Source organism: Thunnus thynnus, chromosome 18, assembly GCF_963924715.1.
Source record: "Thunnus thynnus chromosome 18, fThuThy2.1, whole genome shotgun sequence".
NCBI lineage: Eukaryota > Metazoa > Chordata > Actinopteri > Scombriformes > Scombridae > Thunnus > Thunnus thynnus.
Window position 1 is genome coordinate 22,603,876 of NC_089534.1, and position 23,636 is coordinate 22,627,511.

A 23,636-nucleotide genomic window follows, 5' to 3' on the forward strand; every position below is an offset into this window, starting at 1 on the left:
ATTGCTTTTTATTTAAAATATTTCTTTTTCTTTTCTGCATTGTGGAGGAGCTGAAACATTTTACTCTCTATACTTGTGTAATGTAATGAGATGTAACATTAAATAACTTGAACTTGATTTGAAGGTTTACCCCCCCCCCCCCCCCCCCCCCCCCCAACCGCTTTCGAATTTTTATTTTGAAGGGTAGATCGCTACACTTCCGGCGCTATTGTGTTTGTTGCTGATTTGATGCAGATTAACGGTGGAAAAAGTGCTGCTTTTCGACGTCAGTAACAAATCACCAACTAGAGAATATGGATGATAAAAAACTTGGACATTGACCATGAGAAAGACACACAATCATAAACCGGTATTTTACTCTAAAACTGACGTTAAAACACCCTTTTCAAGCGATAATATAACTGTGAGCCGTTAGTGAATGGCAGATGTTTGTTCCCTTGGAGACGCCGTAGCGGGCGTGCGCGCAGTTTCCGCCGCACTCCAGCCGTCTGCAGGAAGGGAGCGGAGAGTCCAGTCAGTGAAAGTGAGAAACTACCAAAACAAACTAACGGCCTCCCTTACAACTAACGGGTCCTAGTATCATCATGGACGGTGTACCGACGCCCCTGCGGTGCTTCAGCGAGTGTCACTCAGCAGAGATGTTCGCGGATGACGGGGTGGAAACGGTGACTTCGGTGGAGCAGGTGAGCGGATTAGCTCTGTTAGGTAATGTGGCTAATGCTAACAGTCCTTCTACTTCAAATGGAGGCTGGAAAAGTGAGATATCCAACTGTCACACCCTAAATTATTCACTGTCTAGATTAGAAGAACGACTTGAAATGAGCCTGCGTTCATTTGCTGGCAGCGCTTTAGCCAATTTAAATGAGCAAGCTTTAGTTCATAGATAGCTAGCACGTCCCCCAATGAGATTAAGTTTGACTTAATTTAGCTAAGAGGCGTTAAATTAAACCAAAGCTTGGTACGACGCTGCCCACGTACATTTAATGTGTGGGCGTTAAAGGATAGGTTCACAATTTTTCTTCTCTGATGTTAAAACAGCAGTCAGGTGTCCACATGATCACTGAAAGACGTTTTCTTGCTGTAATCATTCCTCCTGGTCATACTGGCTATTAAAGATCCCGTTCAAATGCGTTTTCAGTGTAAGTGATGGGGCCAAAATTCAGTGTGTCCACACAGTCATTTTGTGCAAAAATGCACTTAAAAGTTGATGTGAAGCTTATATGAGGCTTCAGCAGTCTGAGTTAGTCACATCAAGTGGACATTTACAGTCTTTTTTAGCATCAAATTCTCTCTTTGTGTTTCCTCAGACAGTGTTTCCCTGTTGAGCTGTGGTGGAAGTATAGTAACAAAAAGAGGGACTTTGGCACTAAAAAGACTGTAATGTTGAAATATATCTACTTGATTTGACCCATTTGGACGGCTGAAGTTTCATATTAGCCTCAGATAAACTTTTAAATGCTTTTTTTCCAAAACAAGAACTGTGGATTTTGTCCCCCATCACTTACATTATAAGTACGTCATGAATGGATCATCTAATGGTCAATATGAACAGGAGAAATGATTATGGCAAGAAAAACCTATTTCAATGTTCATTATTTGACAGCTGTAGTTACTTTTCAGATTAAAATATAATATACATTAAATAATATATGATAGCCTAAGTCTAGAAAATAAATAAGGATTAAACCAGTAGTTCCTTGGCCTGTCACGATAATTACATTATCGAATGATCGTACGATGTTTGGACATGACCTCGATCATTTTTGCTGACCTCAACATTGCCCATTGTGTTTACATACGTGTTATTTTACATAAGAATGTCGCCAACATTTTAGCCAACATGATGCCAGAATAAACAGCGTAACTTATTGTGTGTGGTCTATCTATTTGAGGTAAATAATCTGAAATATAATCATGAAACAGGCGATTTAGTGCTTGTTTTTAATACCATAGCAAGCTAGCAAGCTGTGACAACAATAAATCATCATACTCTGAGGGAATATTACGAAGTTGTTTCATGTTAATTTTGAGAAACTATGCATCCCCACTAACCTGGAAGAAGTTGTAAACAGTAGTGAGTGAATTCCTTTTCAACAACAGTTAGCTTTATTAGTTTGTTTTCTTTTTAAGACAAACAGAAAAGGACTCTTTTTTTTTTTTCCCAAAAAGGTAAGTATGGTAATTGAACCAGTGTTACCATGTTCACTGCAACTGTGGCATAAAATGGTCTTAAAATGACAATAATATTGTTTATCGCAATGATTTCTGTGACAATATATCATCCAACAAATGTAGTTGACGTGACAGGCCTGGTACTTCTCAAAGCTTTTAGTGTATAACACCTGTTGTGGCTCCCAGTCATTTCACACTCCATGTCAACAACACTGACATTTTTAACACATTAATGTAAATGACTAATTTGCATCTGCCAGATGATAAGTACCAAGAAAATGCAGCACAGAACTGCTCTAGATAAGTTAATGGTTGTTTATGTCTAAAATTGCTCAACATGACACAAGAATTAAAGATAGACTAGCTGATTTTGTGATAAGGCTCTTCCAAATGCTCAAATTCTCTCCCAGGTTAGTTGAAGTGTACTGAATCAGTCTACACCTTGAGCCTTCTTTCATTTATAAGATGAACTATCCTACATGCAATAATAATGACTAGCTGGTTGGTGGATACGTATCCATGCCTTTAAGCTTCAGCTTCACACTGTCTGTTACTCTGTTTACACTCTCTCTTCCTTCCTGTCTTCTCTTTTTAACTAGAAAAAAGTTGAACGCAGCATCGAAGAAGTCATCAGTGTTTACAAGCAAATACACAGTTTACCACAGTAAGTACTCACAGTGGTGCTGCAGCTCATGAACAGTTTCCGTCTGTGTTTCCATCAAACAAAAAGGTTTGTCGTTTTTACATCATGTTACGTTTAACATCAATCACCCCACATCTTACACCTGACATGAAAGTCTCTTCCTGGGAAAAATCTTCCCTGAAGACATTTATGTCACTTCCCTGTCTTTTTGTCTCAGCTATCAAAGACAACTAAAGGTTCAAAAAATCAGATTATATATGACACATATTTCTAAATGACTGGAGTAAGATAACAACTTAGATGTAAAATATAATAAAAAGGCAGTAAATTACACCATTATTGCTCTTTAAAGAGATGGATTGTTTTATATTGTAACAACAAATCATAAATTCACTAAATATTCCATTGTTTTAAGTTCAGCTAGAGCATCATCATCATCAATATCATGTGCTAGCTTGTAAGAGAAGAATGCAGCAATATTTTCACTGAGAAAGTCATGTTTTTATGTGAAGAAGACAGAAAATGAACTTCAGACGTGTGAGATAGATATTGGTGCAGTGATTCTATGAAATCTGCCTGACAACATCTCTGTATGTCATAAAAGTAGAGCTGCAATGAATAAGCGATACTCGGTCGACAGAAAATGAATCAGCAACTTTTTTGATAATCGATTAAACATGTAAGCAAAATGACACTTGATAGCTCTTAAGTTGCTGGATAAGTTGATAATTTTCTGCTTTTCCTTGTCTTTACATCACAGTTAATTGAAAATCTCTGGTTTTTGAGTGTTGATAGAACAAAACAAGACATTTGATGATTACGATAAATCAACAACTGGCAGATTAGGCAATAATGAAAATAATTAGCTGCAGCGCTACATAAAAGCATGCACATGCATGTTCAAACCCGCAGCGACAAAGTGCTCAGATATTGTGTCGCCATAGTAATGATGATCGTCTATTCATAGGACTGTCATAATGCTGGATGCATCTACTGCGATCATGACACATTTCCAAGGACACTGCTCATTGGCTGTGGCTGTTTGCTAATAGAGATGGCTGTGCAGTGATGTATGATGGCTGTTATTTAAACGGTGTGTTGATCAGCCCACATACTTTGCTCCCGTTATCAGCTGTTATCAGTCCTCCCTTTAATAGGGTGACTCATCTCATTTCTATGACAACTGCTCGGACCTGAATGTCACCGGCGCTGCTGCCAATGGGGAAATTTTTTTTTTTTCAGTTTATGCTGCTACAAGAAACATGATTGTATTAATGAGTAGAGGTCATGTGATTAAAAGTGTCATCTGTTGTCTGTATAGGAGGAAAGGTTCACTTTCAACTTTTGGACAAAGGTGAAAATGAGAGGAGACGATCCAGGTGGTGTTTTATAGGACTGCAGTCTTTGGTAATTCTCTGGCCTGCGTACCATACTTGAAGCAGTTTGCACTGCAGATGCACTGGTGTATTCTTTCAAACATGACGCTGATATGTAATATTTTGCTACCCAGATCTGCCAATAAACAAATGCTGGTGCAAAACAGGTGCAAATGTGCTGACTTGCCTAAAAGTTGGCTGTAAAGCAAAAGACCAACTTCATTTGGTAGACTGATGATTCATTTATATGAAATTTCTTGGAGTCCTTTAGGGCGCTTCCAGCCAGGAGCAAAGACTTATATAGAATTCATAAATACTCTACATCAGTGCTTCAAACTTTTTCATGTCAAGAACCCCTAAACTGACCACAGACCCCCATCTGATAAGATTTTTGCTTTTAGATGTTTTATTAAAGAAAGTATATGAAACCCATGACTCAAAACAGTCATACACTCTGTCATTATGTTGCTTATAATGGAATCATAGTGAAAATAAATAATTCCCCTTTTTGCTGGGGTCCCCTGGAACCCCCTCAAGGACCCCTAGGGGTCCCCGGACTCCACTTTGAGAACCACTGCTCTAGATGGGGCAAGCACTTTTTAAATTGTCTTTAAATTTTTCCTTTATTTAATTTGAATAAGTCAACTTAAACACACAGATATTACTGCAGGTGTAAGTAGACTGTTTTATTAATAAAAGATTCATTTTCTCATATTCATGTAAGAAAATTATGAGTGCTCACTCCACCTTTCAGTGACTCTGTCCTATCAGAGCTGTAGACAGGATTTTAGAAATATTGAGGTCAGGAATCCAACTTTCCCCACCGCAACTCCACCCCAAGACTAGAAACCATCGACTGTATATAAAGAGTTTATGCTAGAAACCAAATTCATATTCATGTCATAATTTCTTGTTCATTCAATTTTTCAGTCATACATTCTGTAAACTCTGTCTCCCTGTATGATGCCAGGATTTAGTTTTAGTGGAGAAAATCTTCCTTTTTTGTTGCTTTGTACCTTTTAAAAACCCACCATGTGTAATTTCTGTGTGAACTCCTCAGTCCAAATCCAATAATGACCTCAATGACCTCAGCAGTATCTACCATGTACTTTACACACAAGGCACAAAAATACCACCTTCCATGATCTGCCAAACATTACTAGTAGAACTAATATGAGACTGATACAAATAAGGCTTTTTGAAGCTGCTGAAATGGTTAGTTGATGAATTGATTAGTGATCAGCAACTCTTTTGATCACAGATTGTCTTTAACAGGACAAAACACGATGACATCACTTTGGACACAAAATTGTTTGGGGCATTTTGCACTACTTTCTGATGTTTTATAGACCTATTGATTAATCAGAAAAATAATCAGCACAATAATAGATTATGAAAACACAATCTTTTTAATGGAAGTAGAGATAGTAATATATCAGTGCTGTATATTATGAAGCCCAAAACATCAAAGTGTTTTCTTCCTCTTTTCTTTTTCAGATTGCTCATCTTGAGATTGAGATTATAGGTTTCGCACACTCGTCTGTAGCCCGGTTCGTCCTCGACATCAAAACAGCCGAGTCGACTGGCTTTTTAGCCGCTTCGCGCCGGTCCTGTGCCTCCCCTCTGACCATTGTTGTGTTACAGAATCGCTGCTATGAAACCTTTGGCAGCGATCTGTGACTAACCCTGTGTAGGAAGAGTGTAATCACAATCGTCGTAGCGCTCGCTGCATGAAAAGGGCAGGCAATAATAGGACTGGGTGGGTGGTGAGGTAGGCGGAGAGTGTCAGCTGTCTTTGTGTGTGTGTGTGTGTTGTGTGTGTGCAAGGAGCTCTACAGATGCAGATGAAAGTTGCATTGGTGCTCCTGTGGCGCACACATGCACATTGACATTAAAGTGATGCAGGGAAACAGCGTGTGGCTCACGGTTATCAGTTTTTATTGGTTTTCACAATGAATACTTTGATAAGTGAAAGGAGTAAATCAGAGCAAAGTGATGATTTTATTTGCGTGAGACAGTGGATGAAAAATTCAGAAGAAAATGCAACTCGTGAAGCTGCAGATGAGTCGACACACTTGAAGTAAAATAAATAGAATAAACGGTGATGCTGCTGCCTTTTGTATTTATTTGTTTCTCTTAGATTTATTTCTAGATTTGTTTATCAAAAATATCTACAGATACAGTCCTGGATTTTCAGTTTTTAATGAAAATGAAAATGTAAAGCGTCATATGGATGGAGTGCAGGGCTAAAAGTGAGAAAAATGACTTGAGGGCCAGCTGATTGTTTAAAACATAATTTCCATTTTTTACTACCTGGAGTGTTATGACCTGATATTTGCAGGCACAGTTCCAGGTGATTATTCAAAGTAGCAAGAACAAGAACTCTTCTGTCATATGTTTCTCACGTGTCTGCATCAACATGATCTGATGCTGCTGCCTGTTTGTAATCGATCCTTCTGTCTTGTGTTTGTCCTTCAGGCCAAGTTTGTTGCGGGAACAACACTACCAGTATCTCAAGAAGGGCTTACGTCACTTATCAGATGCTTATGAGGTATAGTATCACACTTCTGGTAAACACGCTGCAATGTTATTGCCGTGTGTGTTTTTATAAACTTGTTGACACGTACGTCGATCAGCTGTAACATTAAAACCACATGCCTAATACTGTGTAGGTCCCCCTCGTACCACCAAAACAGCTCTGACCTGTAGATGCATGGATTCCAGAAGAAGAAGGTAGCAGCAGATCTTTTAAGTCCTGTACGTTGGTTCGGGTTTGTTTTTCCATCACATCCCACATGCGCTCGATCAGATTGAGATCTGGTGGATTTGGAGGCCAAGGCAACACCTTGAACTCATTGTCATGTTTCTCAAACCGTTCCCGAACAGTTTTTGTAGTGTGGCAGGGCGTATTATCCTGCTGAAAGAGGCCACTGCCATCAGAGAATACTGTTGCCATGAAGGGGTGTACTAACAATTTTTAGGTAGGCGGAACGTGTCAAAGTAACATCCACATGAATGCCAGAACCCAAGGTTTCCCAGCAGAACACCGCTCAGAGCATCACACTGTCTCTGTCGGCTTGCCTTCCTCCTACAGTGCATCTCGGTGCCATCTCTTCCCCAGATAAACGACACACGCACACCCGGCCGTCTGCGTGATGTGAAAGAAAACGTCATTCATCAGACCAGGCCACCTTCTTCCATTGCTCCATGGTTCAGTTCTACTGGGAACACCCCATAAGACCTGCTGTTTTGGAGATGCTCTGACCCGGTTATCTCGCCATCACAATTTGGCCCTTGTCAGATCTTTACGTTTGCCCATTTTTCCTTCTTCCAACACATCAACTTCAAGAAATGACTGTTCACATGCTGCCTAATATATCCCATCCCTTGACAGGCGCCATTGTAAGGAGATAATCAGCGTTGTCCGCTTCACCTGTCAGTGGTTTTAATGTCGTGGCTGATGGATGTATAGGATTTAGTCCTACCCTTTAGTTTGCATTAGCTCCTATGAGTCAGTAAAACTAGTGTAGACCTGAAGGACAGTAACACTCACTGCCTCTCACTCTACTTTAAATAGAAATACCATTGTTTTCACTTTGCAAAAAAAAAATATGCTTGTCTGCTCTCGGGAAGGTCGCCTCTGTGTTTTTGTGTGTGTGTGTGAACTATTCTCTGCTCTCGCCAGAAAAACGAAGAGTAAAGCATTTTTTTGTCCTTCCCACCTCCAGCTCCAACCGATTTGACTTCAGCCTTCATGGTTTCAGTGGTGCTCCCTTTGAAGCCACAAAAGCAGATTGACAGCAAGTGTGTTTGTCGTGCAGTGACATCGTGCTGTGTCTATATGTTCAATAAACGACCGCAGCAGTGGAAATTAGAAGCCAAGTTATGATGTTATATAAAAAATTTTTTTAAAAAAACAGCAGAAAAGTCATCACATTACCGTATTGTTTGTATTATAAACACCATCACATTTTTACCAACCATTGAGAATAAGTGGTGTGACCTTTTTTTCCATGCGCCCTCAGCTCGGTCATTTCCTTACCCGTGTGCTCTGTGTGCCTGGCAGACTTGTTCTCCCATCTCTGCATCTGACCGATCCCGCTATTTTGTTTATTGCTATAATTGGTCATCTGATGCCCATCTGATCATGTGGTGTATGTGTGGGCTTGTCTGTCTCTGTGCGAGCAGTGTCTGGATGCTAGTAGACCGTGGCTTTGCTTCTGGATTCTTCACAGTCTGGAGTTACTAGAGGAGCCCATTCCTGCTGCTGTCGCCTCCGAGTGAGTCACACACACACACACACAAACACACACACAAACGCACACCAACTCGCACTCTGCCATTAGTCTACTATCAGAGGGCAAAGACAGAACCAAATAAAGCCTGTGCCCTGCCAAGGACTTTTTTTTATTACTGTTACATATTTCTCATAATTATTACAGTAGCTGCTGCAGTGCAAAAATGTTGACAGATAATGAATAAACAGCAGCAAAACCTAAGGCTTGTTGTTCAACCTTGTTGGAAACCAAATGTTTTATGTGTTATGGAATGAAACGCAAACTCATAGAAGGGAAATACAGGGATAGCTGCACGCATTTTCACTCGCTCCTATAAGACGTTCCCAGTGTTACACCTTTGCACCTTTACACGCCTGTTCAATCACTGTGTGAAATGGCAAGTCACAGAAATTGTTAGGGACAATCCCCCCCCCCCCTTCCCGATCAGATGTCAGATAGATGTGGGAGGAGGCGGGGCATCTGAAGCTATTGGAGCGTCCGACCAGCAGTGCTGATGGAGTAAACACCAGCCTTAAATGGTCTTATTCCAACAATAGTAGTATTTTAATCGTTTGTTTATTGTGTCGTGCATTTTCAAGTGCCCTAACCCAAATTGACTTATATGGACCAAAAATTCTGCGTGGTGACACAACATTTGTCAGAAAAGAACATACAACATCACATTACAAAGCACTAAACAAATAAAATCAGCCACAAAAAGGAAAAAGTTCTTTCTAATCATCCAACACAGAGAGAGAGGACATTTTTCTGAAAAGTATAGCTCTTAAATAATATTATAATGAGTAATAAAACGTGCAATGCCACTGCTTATTTTTCCAGTGCAGTATGATACTAGTCACAGCTGCATTGTTTTATCTTTTATTGCCCCTGTAGTTTGCATAATTACAATTAATCTTCATTTTCACTGTAATCGAACACCCTCTGTAATTAATAGCCATGGAGACAAAACCGCGGTGAAAGTAATGATTTCCCCGAAATCACCAAGACCGATAATTGTGATTAACAACAGTGACGACAGTATTCGGCTGCACTCGCACCAAATCAGGCGGTGTGGCGAAAACACCAGTCGTCCCATTCATTAGAATGGGGGTAGTGCGGCTCGGCTGCGGTGCCGCACTGGACTGTGGCTGGAAAGTTGAGCCAGAATCAACTTTTGGAGAAACACAACCTGACGTCACTGCGGCTGAAGGCTGCGGTGGTCAATCACAGCAGGAGATCAGACTGACAAGAGTTATAAACTCTGCCATGAGGGAGGTCAAAGAAGCTTGATAACATTAGTAAAGTTAGACTTTGCTGTCGGCCTCCTGACTCATTTTAAAAAAGACGAGAGAAAAAGAGAGAGAGAGCAGCTGTGGTCGAGTGAGCTAGAGAGTCAATTAAGAGAAGGAGCGCTGGTGGTGAGAAAGCCGGTGAATCAGATCAATAAAACATTATTTTCTGATTGTTTCACAGCGGTTGCATTGTAGAGCACAAATTAACACGCCCATAAACCCACACACCTCCGCTCGACCCTGCGGCTGAACGCTGCACCGCCTGACTCGGTGTGAACGCAGCCTTAAGCAGGAAAGACAGGTATATGTTTTTAAGACATGTTTGTGCAGCTGTAACTTCATACCGTGTTGCTGGTATTGCCACCAAAATGTCATTTGATTAAAATAACTGCCAATCGAAAGTAACACTCTGCAAGCCCCAAAGCAAGTAGCGATGCCAGGCTGCCAACCCACACTCTCATTATTACTGTGAGGCTTGCCAACACACCGGCTGGCACTGCCCAGTGCCACTGTGATGCCCTCGTGCTCACACACAAAAAACACACACAGGCCCTGTTCAAGGATTTATAACAATGCAACCTACCACAGATTGCTCTCTCCGTCCCATGAAATGTACACTGTTCTCAGGTCAGTATTGGCACCGGGCTGGTTGGCCAGAGTTAGGTTTCCCTTCCAACTCAGTTGGCTGGAGGCATCCTCGCAGTTTTGTGATTTCTCTCCACGGCGGAGGATGAAGAGGACATTTGTGAGGGTTGCAGCTTAGAGCACAGAGGCTGGAAAGAAAGGAAATTGTGGTCGGGATGGTCTGTGCTCAATGCCACGTCAGCTACAGGGACTAACCCAGCGGTGCTTGCTTCACAGTTTTTGGGTTCTGCAGAGCCTGAGATGCAGAATTACAGCTCCGATGCTCTGATGGATTTCAGACTGTGTTATCCAAGTGACGTTCATGAAAGAAAAATGTTCGCAATGTTTTTTTTTTTGAAGTCTTAAACCTGCAGTGCGGAACTTTTACATATAAATGAACGTCTGTTCATTGCCAAACGTGTTGACACAATGCTGATTAAGCCTATCACTGCCAGATAAACCTCTCTGTCTTTCACAGCACACAGTAGTTTTTTTAAATGGTGGTGACTTGTGCACCGGAAGCGCTGGAAGTACACATTTCTGTGAGGGAAAATAGGCTACAAATAGATAATTACCTCATCTGACGACTCTATCACATTTTTTCCCCTCTGCCCTTAACAGAATGCTCCTGGGGACAGAGGGGGGGGGGGAGAGATGTACGCAGGCGCTGACAGTGTTTTTGTAATTAATCAAAAGTCCCACATTCCAGCTCTAAGGGAAAGTTTGTTGTGCATGCTTGTGCTTTTTCTGCTTCATCTTTCTTTATACCCAATTAGACATATTCACACTGAAATCAGTACAACCTCTGTAGAAAGCGAGCAGTTGGCCTGGGGTTAGCGAAAGAGAACAGCAACCGCTTTAGTCCATCATTCAGTGATTGAATTTTACTTTTAATTTAGCAAGCTATGTATATTGTATCTGTGTTCAGGACAAGAATAACAGATTTTTATGTAAACATTGTGCCCTAAAGCACACTTAATCTGAAACATAAACTGAGAGGCTCAATCACATCATAAACGTACATGAACATGCTGCAGTTCCTGTTTTCCACTCACTATCAATCATCACCCAGATTTTCTAAGACTGGAGATACTACAGTGTCACACTCACTTTTTTACACAATAGTAAGAGATGTAACATATCAATATCTGGGTTAAATGATTCTTCGGTTGCTGTTGACAGTTAATTATTTATTCATAGTTTTTCAAAACAGCGTAGTCATGGAGATCAAACCAGCATGTTCTCGTCAGGTGCACCAACTGATTTGTTAGATGTATTATCTGTGGACTGCTAATTGCATTTTATTCTTTACAGACTGGTTTTTTTCAGACAGATTTATAGCCTGAAGTTACAAAACAGGGCATCATGATTCATGAGCAGAGCTGCGGGAGGCAGGATTTCCAATAAACTCAGTCCCACTTCACCGCTGATTGTTTTGATAATGAGAAGAAATGTTATCATTGATTTCTTCAAGCAGAAACTACTTACTTTTATACCACTGTCTAACGCTAACAACTTCAACCCATAAATCTCCATTAGTTATGGTTACATAATCAGTGGAGATGCAGGAAGCAAATACGCAAGACACACTTTGTTGAACACTTTTTGTCATACAACTGGAATCATTTTTGTTCATACTTCCTTGTCTTTTTTTTCCTCTCCAGTGTGTGTCAGTTCTTGGCACGCTGTCAGAGCCCAACGGGAGGCTTCGCCGGTGGACCGGGTCAGCACGCCCACCTCGCACCCACCTACGCCGCCGTCAACGCCCTCTGCATCATCGGCACAGAGGAAGCCTATAACATTATAGACAGGTACTAGCATGGTCGCACAAGCTCCGTTTCACCCTGCGGTCCCGCATACCAGGACTGAAACTTTTCTTCTCACATTACCCCCCCCCTTTTTTCATCATAAGATCAACCATGACGTTAAGTCAGTAACTACACCAGTGTGACCCAGGAATTCCATCCACACACATGTGAACAGACAGGAGTCATAAGTCATATCGGACGTGTATTTCTTTGACTGACATGAGCTAGATATCACCGAACACGATGTCAGGAAATTGTACACAAACATCTCACTTCCTCTTAACTTGCAGCTTAGATGTAGACCATGAATTCTGTTGTCAGCAAAACATTGGATTTTCAAAGCTCACAAGTTTTTCATATCGTAAATCACTTCAGATGCCAAGATCGGAACTTTGTCATGGTGGCGTTGGCGGAGAAACATAACTCTGAGTCACAAGATGTACTATAAATACAGCTGTTGAATATGTGCAGTCACATCAAGGGTATCAGTGTTTTTGTACTGAAGTCGCAGCCTTCAGATTATAAATAAATACTAAAGCAAGGGCTTTTTCCCATTAATTTTGTATCAGTTAGTGTATGTATAATTCATTTTTTTGGAGTACTACACTACACTAACTATAATGTTGTTACAGTTGTAGCAGAATATGACAGAAATATCTCCATGGTGCTATTTAACCAGTGGCTAATTATATGTATTTGATTACACCTCGTTTTCTGTTCACTTCTATCTGAAATGTTTGATTTCTTTTTTTTCATTGAAGTGAAGCAGGATTAGGCAGCAGGTGTTGACTTTGCATCAACGCTTTATTAAATTTGCAGCACTGACACTTTTCTTCCTTCCCCTCCCTCCATCTCTGCCTTATCGCTTCCCTTCTATCCACATCACCATATATCTCCTCCTCCTCCTCCTCCTTCTCCTCCTCCTTCTAATCTACTCCTCTCCTCCTGTGCTGATCTTCTCCAGGGAGAAGCTGTTAGATTTCCTATGGTCAGTGAAGCAGCCAGATGGCTCCTTTGTGATGCACGTCGGAGGGGAGGTGGATGTCAGGTGAGAGAGCTCGGGGGGGGGGAAGATAACGCTCCCTCCACCCTCTGTTCCCTTCTCCTGATTCAGTATTTGCTTTATTAGCACAACAACAGGAAGACTCATACATCACAATAGAGTGAGATGACAAAATGAAAAACATACTTCACGATCATAAATGAGAGTAAATTTCATATCTACAGTGCTATTCATTCTCCTGTGATGTCTCGGTGTTAAAGCTAAATTTGCACATTTGGTTCTTTCCACCAAATTTGTAGGATTTTTAAAAAAAAGCATGTATATCTTTCTTTTTTATATATTTGAAGCTCTTTTGTTCCCCTTTGGTGTTGATAGAGAAGAGGAGAAACACTCGCATAGACATGTGTGTGTTTTCTCTCTTTGAATCTGTGAGGGCAGTGGGGTTTTCAATAAGGACCTTTTGAGGTGTCGTCTTCCGTTTGAACAACAAGCCTTAAAAGTCAAAGTTACGTCTTCACTCTCGACGGAGGCTGTTATCTGTCGCCAACCAATTAACACTCAGCCGTCGTTACGTTTTATTTAAACTGGTTCGCTATCAGTCGCCGCCTCGTGAGAAGCGTGCATCTCCACAACGTCGACTTTAAAGCAGCCTGGTCTTAATTGAGAGAGATCATCTAGAAGGTTCTATCAGCAGGTTTTTAGAGGCAGGAGAACTCTTATCAACTCATAAAGGAAGCATTTTATTGTTTAATTGATCTGAAAGCTCAAAGATCACCAAATTGAAATGGTTTCCACTGGATGGCAACCAATAAGCACATTTCTCACCAATACACTTCATGTTGAGAACTTATCAACCATTTCATTAATGATTTATCAAACCCTCCAGTCTCATTATCAGCTCTCTGCTTTCACTATAGGAGTAAACAGCTACGTTGAGAAGAGGAAATGAATGCATTAATAAATAAAAACACTTCTTTATGCATGCTCCACATGGAACCTATTTCAATTACTTACTGAAAGTAAATGAATGACTTTGTCCAGTAAATCTTTGATATCAGTCAGCCAGGTGAAGCTCCTCAGGAACTGTGCTGCTGACAGTGTGGACACTTCAGTAGCGTTTACACGTCGCTGACGTCTCGTGTCTGCTGTGAATTCCTAGTAACACGAGTGTTATTTTGTCCTTTTATTATCATCTACAAATCCCCTGAAGAGTCCTTGATTAAACCAGTTTATCCAGTGTATCTGCGACTGTATTTTTAATCTCATGGGAGCAGCTTTATGTCAGACAGACACCTCTGAGCGTGCTCTCGGGAATGTTCTCATATTTACACTAGAAAATATACTTCACTATTGAAACTGCACCATCTGTGTTCTCTGTAATGACAGAAAATGTCAGTCAAACACAACAATTTGAGCCTTTATGCCTTTTGTCATAGTTTTTGGACAACTGCAGAGTTGTTTGGCTATAATAGACTTTAGATACACAGATGAACAGAGCTGCAACAATCAGTGGAATAACTGATAAGTCAACATAAAGTTAATCAGTAATTACTTTAATAATCAATAATAAATTGAATTTCTTTGGATTTTGAACTGTTGACTCGACAAAACAATAAATTTGAAGACATCACCATGGGAACTTAGAAATGGGAACGGGCGTTTTCACTATTTTCTGACGTTTTATAGACGCAAAACTTAGTCAATTTGTCGAGAAAATAATCGGTAGATTCATTGATAATGACATTAATTATTAGTTGCAGCCTTACTCATAAATAACATCAATTAATTGTCCATTTCTGGTGTCGTCAGGAGATTTGTTGATGATAATAAAAGGCGACGTTGACACCAGCCTTATCTTTGAATTCCCGATGAGTCATTAAGTCGTAAAGCTTTACAAGCTCAGGACAGCAGAGGAAACTCAGGTAGTACAAACTGAAACAATGTGACAGAACAAAAAGCAAAACGGCTGTTTATATTTGGTCTGCTGGCAGTCTAAAAATACAGCGTGCTGGAAGATAATGTGTAAGTGTAGGAAGAGCAGACTTCCTGCTCAACCCTGTCTCTCTTTGTTGATCTGTATCAGTCTGTTTTTTTTCCCCCCCACTTTTTTTTTATTATTATAGGAGTGCGTATTGTGCAGCCTCAGTAGCATCGCTCACAAACATCCTCACACCTAAACTGTTTGAGGACACGACTAACTGGATCCTCAGGTACAGTATTTCTCCATAAATCACAATCTGTCTTGTTCTCAGTCCAGCAAACAAGTGTTTTATAGTTTGTTTTCGTCTGCGTGTAGGTGTCAGAACTGGGAAGGTGGTCTGAGCGGAGTGCCGGGTTTGGAGGCCCACGGCGGCTACACTTTCTGTGGCACGGCCGCCCTCGTCATCCTGGGTAAAGAACACATGCTGGATCTCAAAGCCTTGCTGGTGAGAAACTCCCATCGCATTACATTTTCACAGCCACACTTCACTTCTTTTTCTAGTAGACATTCATTACAAAAGAATGACATGAATAACCTCTGCACCCAGTAACCTCAGATACCACTTGGCTCCAACCAAAAAAAGGATGTTATCAATATCCGTCACAACAGAGCCTTTGTGCTAAAGCAATATCCCTTTAGAGGCTGTGAAGGGCCGAGTAGAAACACACACGGCTGTGATAAAAATAAGAAGGCAGCGTTACAACCCAGAGCCAGATTTTATTAATAAAACCACTGATAATGTCCTGCCGAAGACCCGGATCGCTTTAAAATATTACACAAAGGAACGCTCACAGCATCTGTTTCTCTTCCTTTCTTAGACCGACTTTCGTCCCGCACCTGAGATCTGTTTCCTCGTATTCAGTCATATTATTTTTATTTGCGGCATAAAACTATTTCCAGCTGGAGCTCGAAGCGACATTCTTTCATTTTAGTTGTTTACGTTGCCACCAGGCTCTTGGCATATCGGAGGGACAAAGTTTCCATCAGTTTGTCTACAGTGGCTGGTGTGTTGTAACCATCCAGACTCGCTTTTGATCCCTGCGGGGGGCGGGCGGGGGGATTCTCTTGTCATTTGCCTCCTTCCAGAAGAAGTAAGAGGTCAGATTCAGCTGCAGAACAGCAGCCTCGGAGCCTTTAGTGCGGATGGAGCTTTAGTGTTTTGCTCAGAGAGTCTGCAGCAGGGCAGATGCTTACTGACACAGAGCTTAAGGTCAACAAGAAAAGACAAAAGAGACGGTGTGTCAGCTCGCAGCAAACAAGGAACACAGCTAGTGTGTTTGTTTGTCGCTGTTTACAGTCATCATTCAGGAAGAATTACTACTTAAAATTCAAAAAGTCAAGGATGTAAAGCGCTATCTCAGCAACCGCCACCGTACTTTAGCACATATTCAAACTCTGTTTAATAATAAAGCTAAAATTTGCATGCAACCAGTCAGAAAACCTGCTCACTGCATGCTAGCAGGCTGGTAACCTTCCCCCCTTCCCCTCCCCCTCCTTCTTTATACTGTGCAGTCGTGTGGTAGCGGCCAATGTCACAGGTTAACATCCCGTGTCACCGTCCGTCCCCCTGGAAACCTCCAACATATGGATTTCTGTATCAGCGGTTTAACCCAGGCGTCAGCGTGGAGCAGGAGGTGCCAGCCGGGGCGGAGACGGACTTTGGTGGTGCAGCAAAGGTTGAAAGTCAACACCAGGTCCAGAATATCTCCAGCAGTATGACTCACCTGCTGTATCTGCACAACACTTGTCATCACTCCACAGCAGATACCACTGAAATGTCAGAGCAGTGAACAAACAAAACAAGTCTGACAACGTTTAATATCGTGATTAGATGATAGAAGAGTTTTGAAAACAGATGAATTGTCATTTATTAAGCAAAAAAAAAAAAAAGCATCAAATCTGGCAGCTTTGTTGAATATGAGGATTTTCCACTTTTCTGTTTTTAATATTTTTGTTCTCAACTGTGGTTTTGGACAAAAAGTGACATTTGAAGATGTCATACTGGGCTCTGGGATGTTTTGAGAGATTTTTAGACTAAATGATTAATACATTGAACATACGAATCTAAAAAAAAACATCAGAAGAAAATAAAAAAGATCATCAGCTGTTAAAAATAAGTGACTTTTGTGGTATTTATTCATAGTATCTGATGAGTGTGAAAACATCTGTGTGAAAAGAAGAGGAAGTCTGAGTGTTCTCATGCACAGTAGATTTTCTTTTTTTTTTTTATGAGAGTCATTTTCTTTCTTTACAATAATGCGGTATGGCAGTGGGTGTGAACGGAAACGGCTTTTATGAAGTTGTCTTTTTATCAAGTGATCTAGCATGAGTCACACTGGATGAAAACAATCCCACTTTCATCCCCGAAAGAACGAAATAATCGTTAACACAGAGACTCATGTTGATGGAAACTCTCAGTTCTGGCATCGCTGCAGTTATAATGACGACAATCAACAGTGTAGTCATCGGCCTTTTTTTTTTTTTTAATAGGAATTTGAGAACATGGCTGCAAAAAAAATACCAAATGAAGAAAATAAAACATTATTTTCTTTTTTTAAAAAGTGCTTTTGAATGTTCAGAAGCAACGAGCGTCAGCGTGAAGCTGTATGACGCAGATGTCTAAGCGGCGTTAATTATTAACATGTGTATCAAAGTCAGCTGCTTCATTTGAGTATGAAAAATTTTATTGCAGAGAACAATTTGACACATCACCCGTCAAGCGTAGAAAAAAAAGGAAGCAGCAGCCCGGGCCAGTGAATAACCAGTTTGTTCTGAGGCTTCTGCTCAGTATGCATAAAGAATTTATGATGTAGATTACTGATAAAAGATTCAAAAAAAAAAAAAAGTTTTTATTTCCCTGTTACCGAAACAGAAAGGACGTTGGCATGTAGACATCTCGCTAACATTGTAAAGGTATTAATTGTTAAAAACGAATGAAGGCCAGAATGAACATAAAACATCAAATATGAAGCATATTCCTCATGTTTCTGTTAAACTTGTCTGCGTCTACTCTGCAGAAACTGGCATTCGTACGAAACAGTAAATCCCGCTCAAGCTCGACGTTAGCGAGCCTCGAGAACCCACAGATCTTTTTCCCCCTGCTCGACTTTTCTTTCTTTCTTTCTTTTTAGTCGAACACTTGAGTTTTTTTTCCCATCTGCCTCTCTGGTCTTCAGTGTGTTGAGATGAATCCACCGACTGAAGTTAATAATCTAAACACCGTCCAACCTTCAGACAGACTACACCCCAGCTGGTATTAAACCCCCCCTCAATATTCCATAATAACTCAATCCAAAGCTGCACAGACTGAACGGGCACCAATTAGTGGTTTCCATGGCAGCGATATTGCGAAATCCTTTCCATTTAGAAAATATGAATTACACCCGCTCTCCTCCGGTCCCGCACGACCCCCCCGTGGGATTTCAGCTCTCGTACGAAGAGGAAACTCTCTTGTCGTGGGCGCCGTGTGTGTGTGCGCGTGTTTAAAACGTCTTCTTAATCATATTAAATGTGTTTTGTGGTGTGTCGTCCTCAGCGGTGGGTGGTCAGCAGACAGATGCGCTTCGAGGGAGGCTTCCAGGGCCGCTGTAATAAACTGGTGGATGGCTGCTACTCTTTCTGGCAGGCTGGACTCCTACCTCTACTCCACAGAGCCTTATTCAAAGAAGGTACTCCTCATTAAGTCCCAGCAGCACAAGCACCATGTGTCACCATTATTCATAAAGAAAGCTGTGAAAACGAGCGTCGTGAAAAAATGAAAAGTGCTTAACTGCTTTCACCTTTTTGAAGACAATATGGGAGGATAATGACATGAAATGGTTTCACTCGGCCTGAAACTTTTTCCACACAATCAGCATAAAATCAGTGACAACAGTAAAACTCTAAAGTGTGTAAAGTTTTCAGAGCTGTACTGGAGAATCACAGAGGCGTAGTGGTCAGTCTTGGCGCCTCACAGCAGGGATTTGATTTCCAGGTGGCTTTTTTTTTTTTTTTTTTTTTTTGTGGAATTACAGGAGTGTTTTTTCCTGTGCTGGGTTGTGTTTCCTCCATCGAGTTGGCTGCACTGAATGAGAGTCAGTGTGGTTGTGCTCTGAGCCTTGAAAGCCTGATATGAAGTAAGGAGAGAATGAATATAGACTCATCTGTTTCAGTTTTAGCAAATTGTCGATCCAGAAGCCTCACAGCTTGTTTTAAACGGAGAGAACGACTTTAAACTGTGTGTTTTCTGCTGCGAGAAGACAACGATGGTCACAGTTCACAGTGAGGAAAGTCCTGTTGTAGTTAACACAGCTCACTAAATGCATCGTACAATAGAAAGGAAAAAGCTGGTAATGTGCAGAGTCCTTCAAAGTCAACTATAAAGTGGTTGTATTGAATGTATGCACTAGGATTTTCACTTTTCACCCATTTTTCAATCTTTTTGATTGAATGTACGGCTTTAATTTGATCTTTTCTGTTTGTTTTTTTAAAGCAAAAACTGAAAATATTAATGACATTTCTGTTTGCCTCTATGATGTCGTCAAGGAGAGTCGGAGCTGAGTCTGCAGCGGTGGATGTTTGAGCAGCAGGCCTTGCAGGAGTACATCCTCCTGTGCTGCCAGAACCCAACAGGAGGCCTGCTGGATAAACCCGGCAAGTCAGTACCACACCATCTGCACACACACACACACACACACACACTCTCTCTCTCTCTACACAGACTTCTGATTTACACGGTTTAACTCCCGTCACTGTCCTGTATCATGTCTTCATGTGTCCAGATCCAGAGATTTTTACCACACGTGTTACTGCCTGAGCGGCCTCTCGATAGCACAGCACTTTGGGAACATGGACTTCCATCATGAGACGATCCTTGGCAAGGAGGAGAACAGATTGGTGAGTCTGCAGCAGGGCAGGGAGGGAGAAGTATAGATTATTTACTGCTAGAAACTGTTTGGTATTGTTTGCTGTAGGTTTTGTTCTGTCTTGCTGAGAGTTAGAGAAGAAGATTGATACCACTCTCAAGATGAGAAACAGCTAGCCTAGCTCAGTCCAACAGTAACTAAATCCACCTACCAGCACCTCTGAAGAACATATATATATACATACCAATGTATATAATGAACATATATAAAAATGACAGTTTGTGGTTGTTCACAGAGGTTTGTGTGGAACTATTTCTTGCACGGGCGCTGTGACTTCCTCGAGTCACTGTGAACCTGTCAGGCAACCAGTAGAGGCTACAGGAAGTCTTGCTTTAAGGTGTACTAGCTGCCTCATGCTGGTGGGCGGTGTGCAGTCAGCCTGTCATAGCCGGTAGTTTTTTGGTTCTTGTGACAATAAATATGCAAAAGATCAGCCTGAGTCCAAGCACGGAGGATTAAAACAAGTAGCTCAAACTTCTCCTTCTACAATTCATTCATGTTCCCTCTGGCACCTGCAGAAATCCTCCTGCAGTACAAATACACCTTAGCAGAATCTGCTAAGAATAATGTTTTTTAAAATACGCTGCATCCAGCACAGATCTTTGTCATATCTGTCTGATAACCAAATTGGAGGGTTGCCTGCAAAAAAAAAACAACCCCTGATTGGATATGTAAATATATAGCAGGAAAATTACATTCTGCTGAAGCATCAGCAGAATGTAATTTATCCTCAAATGTCAAAAAAAAGACCAGCATTAGTCTGGCTGTCATAGTGTTATTTAACTTATTACCAAACAACATGATGTGATTAGTTCTGATGATTGAATGGTTTGAATAACAGAGTCTGCAGACGTCGTGTGTATCAGCAGGTCGTGGAAAAACCAAAAAGAACATCGTCGAAATTAATTTAAATGAAGGCTTTTAAAAAAATAAAAAAAACACATTCTCATCAGATGCTCATTTTGCCTTTGATGCTCTTTCATCTTCTCATTTTTCCTCCATGTGGTAAATTATTAAAGTATTGGCTCGGTTTTCACATCAGCAGCGTGCAGAACGCATTCTCATCTGAACCCAGTTTCACGTACACGCGTTAACAGTCAAGAAAGCATGAAATCGTTCCTTCACATTTGCATTTTAAATTTATGACATGCCTTTATTTTTTTTTTTTCAGCGCGACGGTCTCCGGAGATTATTTTCTGATCGTGTTTGGTTTCGATGACAGGCTCAGACAGATGTTTGGTGGGAAGTTAAAGCTATCGAAATAAGACAAATGACATGTGGTTTCACTTAAAGATGTGAATGACACCCCGCAGTGGTGTTGGTTTTATTTTCCTGTTTCCTGTTGTATTACTGGCACTAAAGCAAGTCCTTCCCATACGCATATCTGCTCTTACACTATGATACATAATGCAACAGTCAGCATAGTTGTGCATCTCAGCAGCGGTTTGGTTTTTTTTTATCTCATCTGTAGTGACATGACTTTATAGTTTTAAATAAAGAAAGGAACAAACGTACAATCTGATCCATACATGAGTCCTGCAACAAACACCGTCTGTCAGCTTTATTATGTTCTCTTTTTTTTTCTCTCTCAAATGACATCAGTGTTGATTCAACTCTGGAAATTTTCTGAGGCTGCACTCTGCGGTGGTGTTGCATTAGATTGCATTGTAACGTTTTCATCCACCGTCACAGAGTCTGGTTGACAAACTTGAAGAAGTAGTATTTATCACGGGGCTGTCGTAATATATTTACAGCTGTTTGTTGAGAAATGTTTTTGTTTGTGGTATTTCTTTCGTCATGTCGATTTAAAACTACATGTTTTAACTTCTCTGAGACGCCCACATAGTCTGCCTCCACACACACTGACGGGTGAATTATTTTTTTTTTATTCATTTATTTGAGTTTGTGAGTTTCATATACTCCACTGATTAGAAGTGTTGATAAAAATTGATTCTTTAACAGGCCAGTTTCATTGTCAAGAAATCAATGAAAAGTCTCTGTGGACGGCGGAGGCAGTGAACAGGAACTGTACATACTGGAACTGTAATTACACCCACACCAGATCAGAGCAGATATAGAGGCTTCAAACTAAACGTTCTGCTACAGTAAATGTCTTATTTTCCTCTTGTTCTCCATTCGTAGGCTCCGACTCATCCAGTTTACAACATCTGCCCAGAGAAAGTAGCTCAGGCCCTGCAGCGCTTCCACCGGCTGCCTGTCCCCGACGACAACAGGCAGCAGGGTGACGACAGACCGTCGGACCCCGCCGCTGCCCCCGCCGCCGCCGGATCAGCCGACCGTCAGTCCTAGTTAGTCCTCAGCGGAGACTTCTCTATGTGTGTGAACCAGCCTGCTCTGGGGAACGGACTCGAACCTGCAAACAGCAGTCAGGTCTGATGCAGAAGAGCCCGAGAACCGGTCTGGTGGTCGACCCTCAGTAGACACGAGGGCTGGAGTTAGACGGCGTTTGCCTGAATAAAGGTTAACAGTGTGTGTGTGTGCACAGCTACCCATTAAGCAGAATTTTTGCTTGCAATGCCTATTGTTGTCATTCTCTGAAAGTTAATAAAACTTTATATAACACTTTTCATAATGCTGTTATTAAATGCTTTACAACTTCTAAACATCATTGGTAGAACATTTCAGACAAATTGTAGTTTAAACAACTAAAAACACTTTTATTGTTTGGTCTTTTAATATTTCACCTTTGGAAAAGAATCTCTGGCAGAGAGTCTTAATGCTTTGCAGGTATGGAAAGTTTAGCAGGACTGCAAACCTCTGATCTGAGTCAAGATATTCTCTCTTGTTTATAATGCAGCCTGTTAACATTAGTGAATGAATGTGAGAGCAGGAAAAGATGTTCTTCAGGCACTCAATGTCCTCTTGTGATTAGTGCAGCTCAAAACACACATCATGTAATAGAGAGTAAAGGCGGATGTTGAAAATGAGCTGTTAATGTGCCAGAATCCTTCAAAATAAATGTAAAAAATGCTTGAACTACAGAACATTTGATTATAAAAATGCCACTTCCAGTGCAAATTGTGACTTAGATTTTTAATTGAATTATTGTGAAACATTTTCATCTCTTTTTTTAAAAAAAAACTTGAAAGTGAAACCATTTCTCTCATCGAGTCAGATTGATTCAAAACATCAACTGGTTTCAACCACAACGTCCTCGTCAGGGCAGAAATGTTCAGAACAAACGCACCTTGTACTCTAATAATGTGACACGCTAATGTCTTTATAAATGACCAACACATAAAAACTATTTCAGTGAGTCAATGAGGTACTAATGTTTATTTCAGCTGTAATCAATGTTTCTCTTATTTTGAAACCGGTCAGCTGAACATTTTCATCTTTAAGAGCACGTTACGGTTCCCTGAACTTATTGAAGAGGGAAAAAATGAAGATCTTAAAATAAGAGAAGACAGATGAACTGTGTACATACAGTAAAAACAGGTTGGCTGCTGGTCACAGATGAACACATCATCTGGCCCGGTTTCCTCTCCTGACCACATAGTTAGAAAACTACACGGGTGTAAGAGGAGAGTTGTTA

At 40.9% G+C, this 23,636-nt stretch overlaps 1 protein-coding gene across 1 annotated transcript; it reads left to right on the forward strand.

The window, feature by feature from the left end:
* Window positions 1-447: 447 nt before the first annotated feature.
* Window positions 448-22,666, forward strand: fntb (farnesyltransferase, CAAX box, subunit beta). The gene is made up of 12 exons (XM_067573086.1): window positions 448-683; window positions 2,772-2,836; window positions 6,670-6,742; window positions 8,380-8,471; window positions 12,049-12,195; window positions 13,157-13,240; window positions 15,319-15,405; window positions 15,492-15,621; window positions 18,712-18,844; window positions 19,701-19,812; window positions 19,937-20,051; window positions 22,223-22,666. Exons 1-12 carry the CDS (start codon window positions 585-587, stop codon window positions 22,388-22,390), a joined length of 1,305 nt encoding a protein of 434 aa, XP_067429187.1. The 5' UTR covers window positions 448-584; the 3' UTR covers window positions 22,391-22,666.
* The last annotated feature ends 970 nt before the right edge of the window (window positions 22,667-23,636 follow it).

What these genes read in the sequence shown, in the direction of transcription:
- fntb (XM_067573086.1), top strand. Translation starts at nt 585, where the DNA reads ATGGACGGTGTACCGACGCCCCTGCGGTGCTTCAGCGAGTGTCACTCA. An exon ending in CAAATACACAGTTTACCACA is followed by an intron (nt 2,837 to 6,669) that starts GTAAGTACTCAC and finishes TTTGTCCTTCAG; the next exon opens with GCCAAGTTTGTTGCGGGAAC. An exon ending in ACTTATCAGATGCTTATGAG is followed by an intron (nt 6,743 to 8,379) that starts GTATAGTATCAC and finishes CTGTGCGAGCAG; the next exon opens with TGTCTGGATGCTAGTAGACC.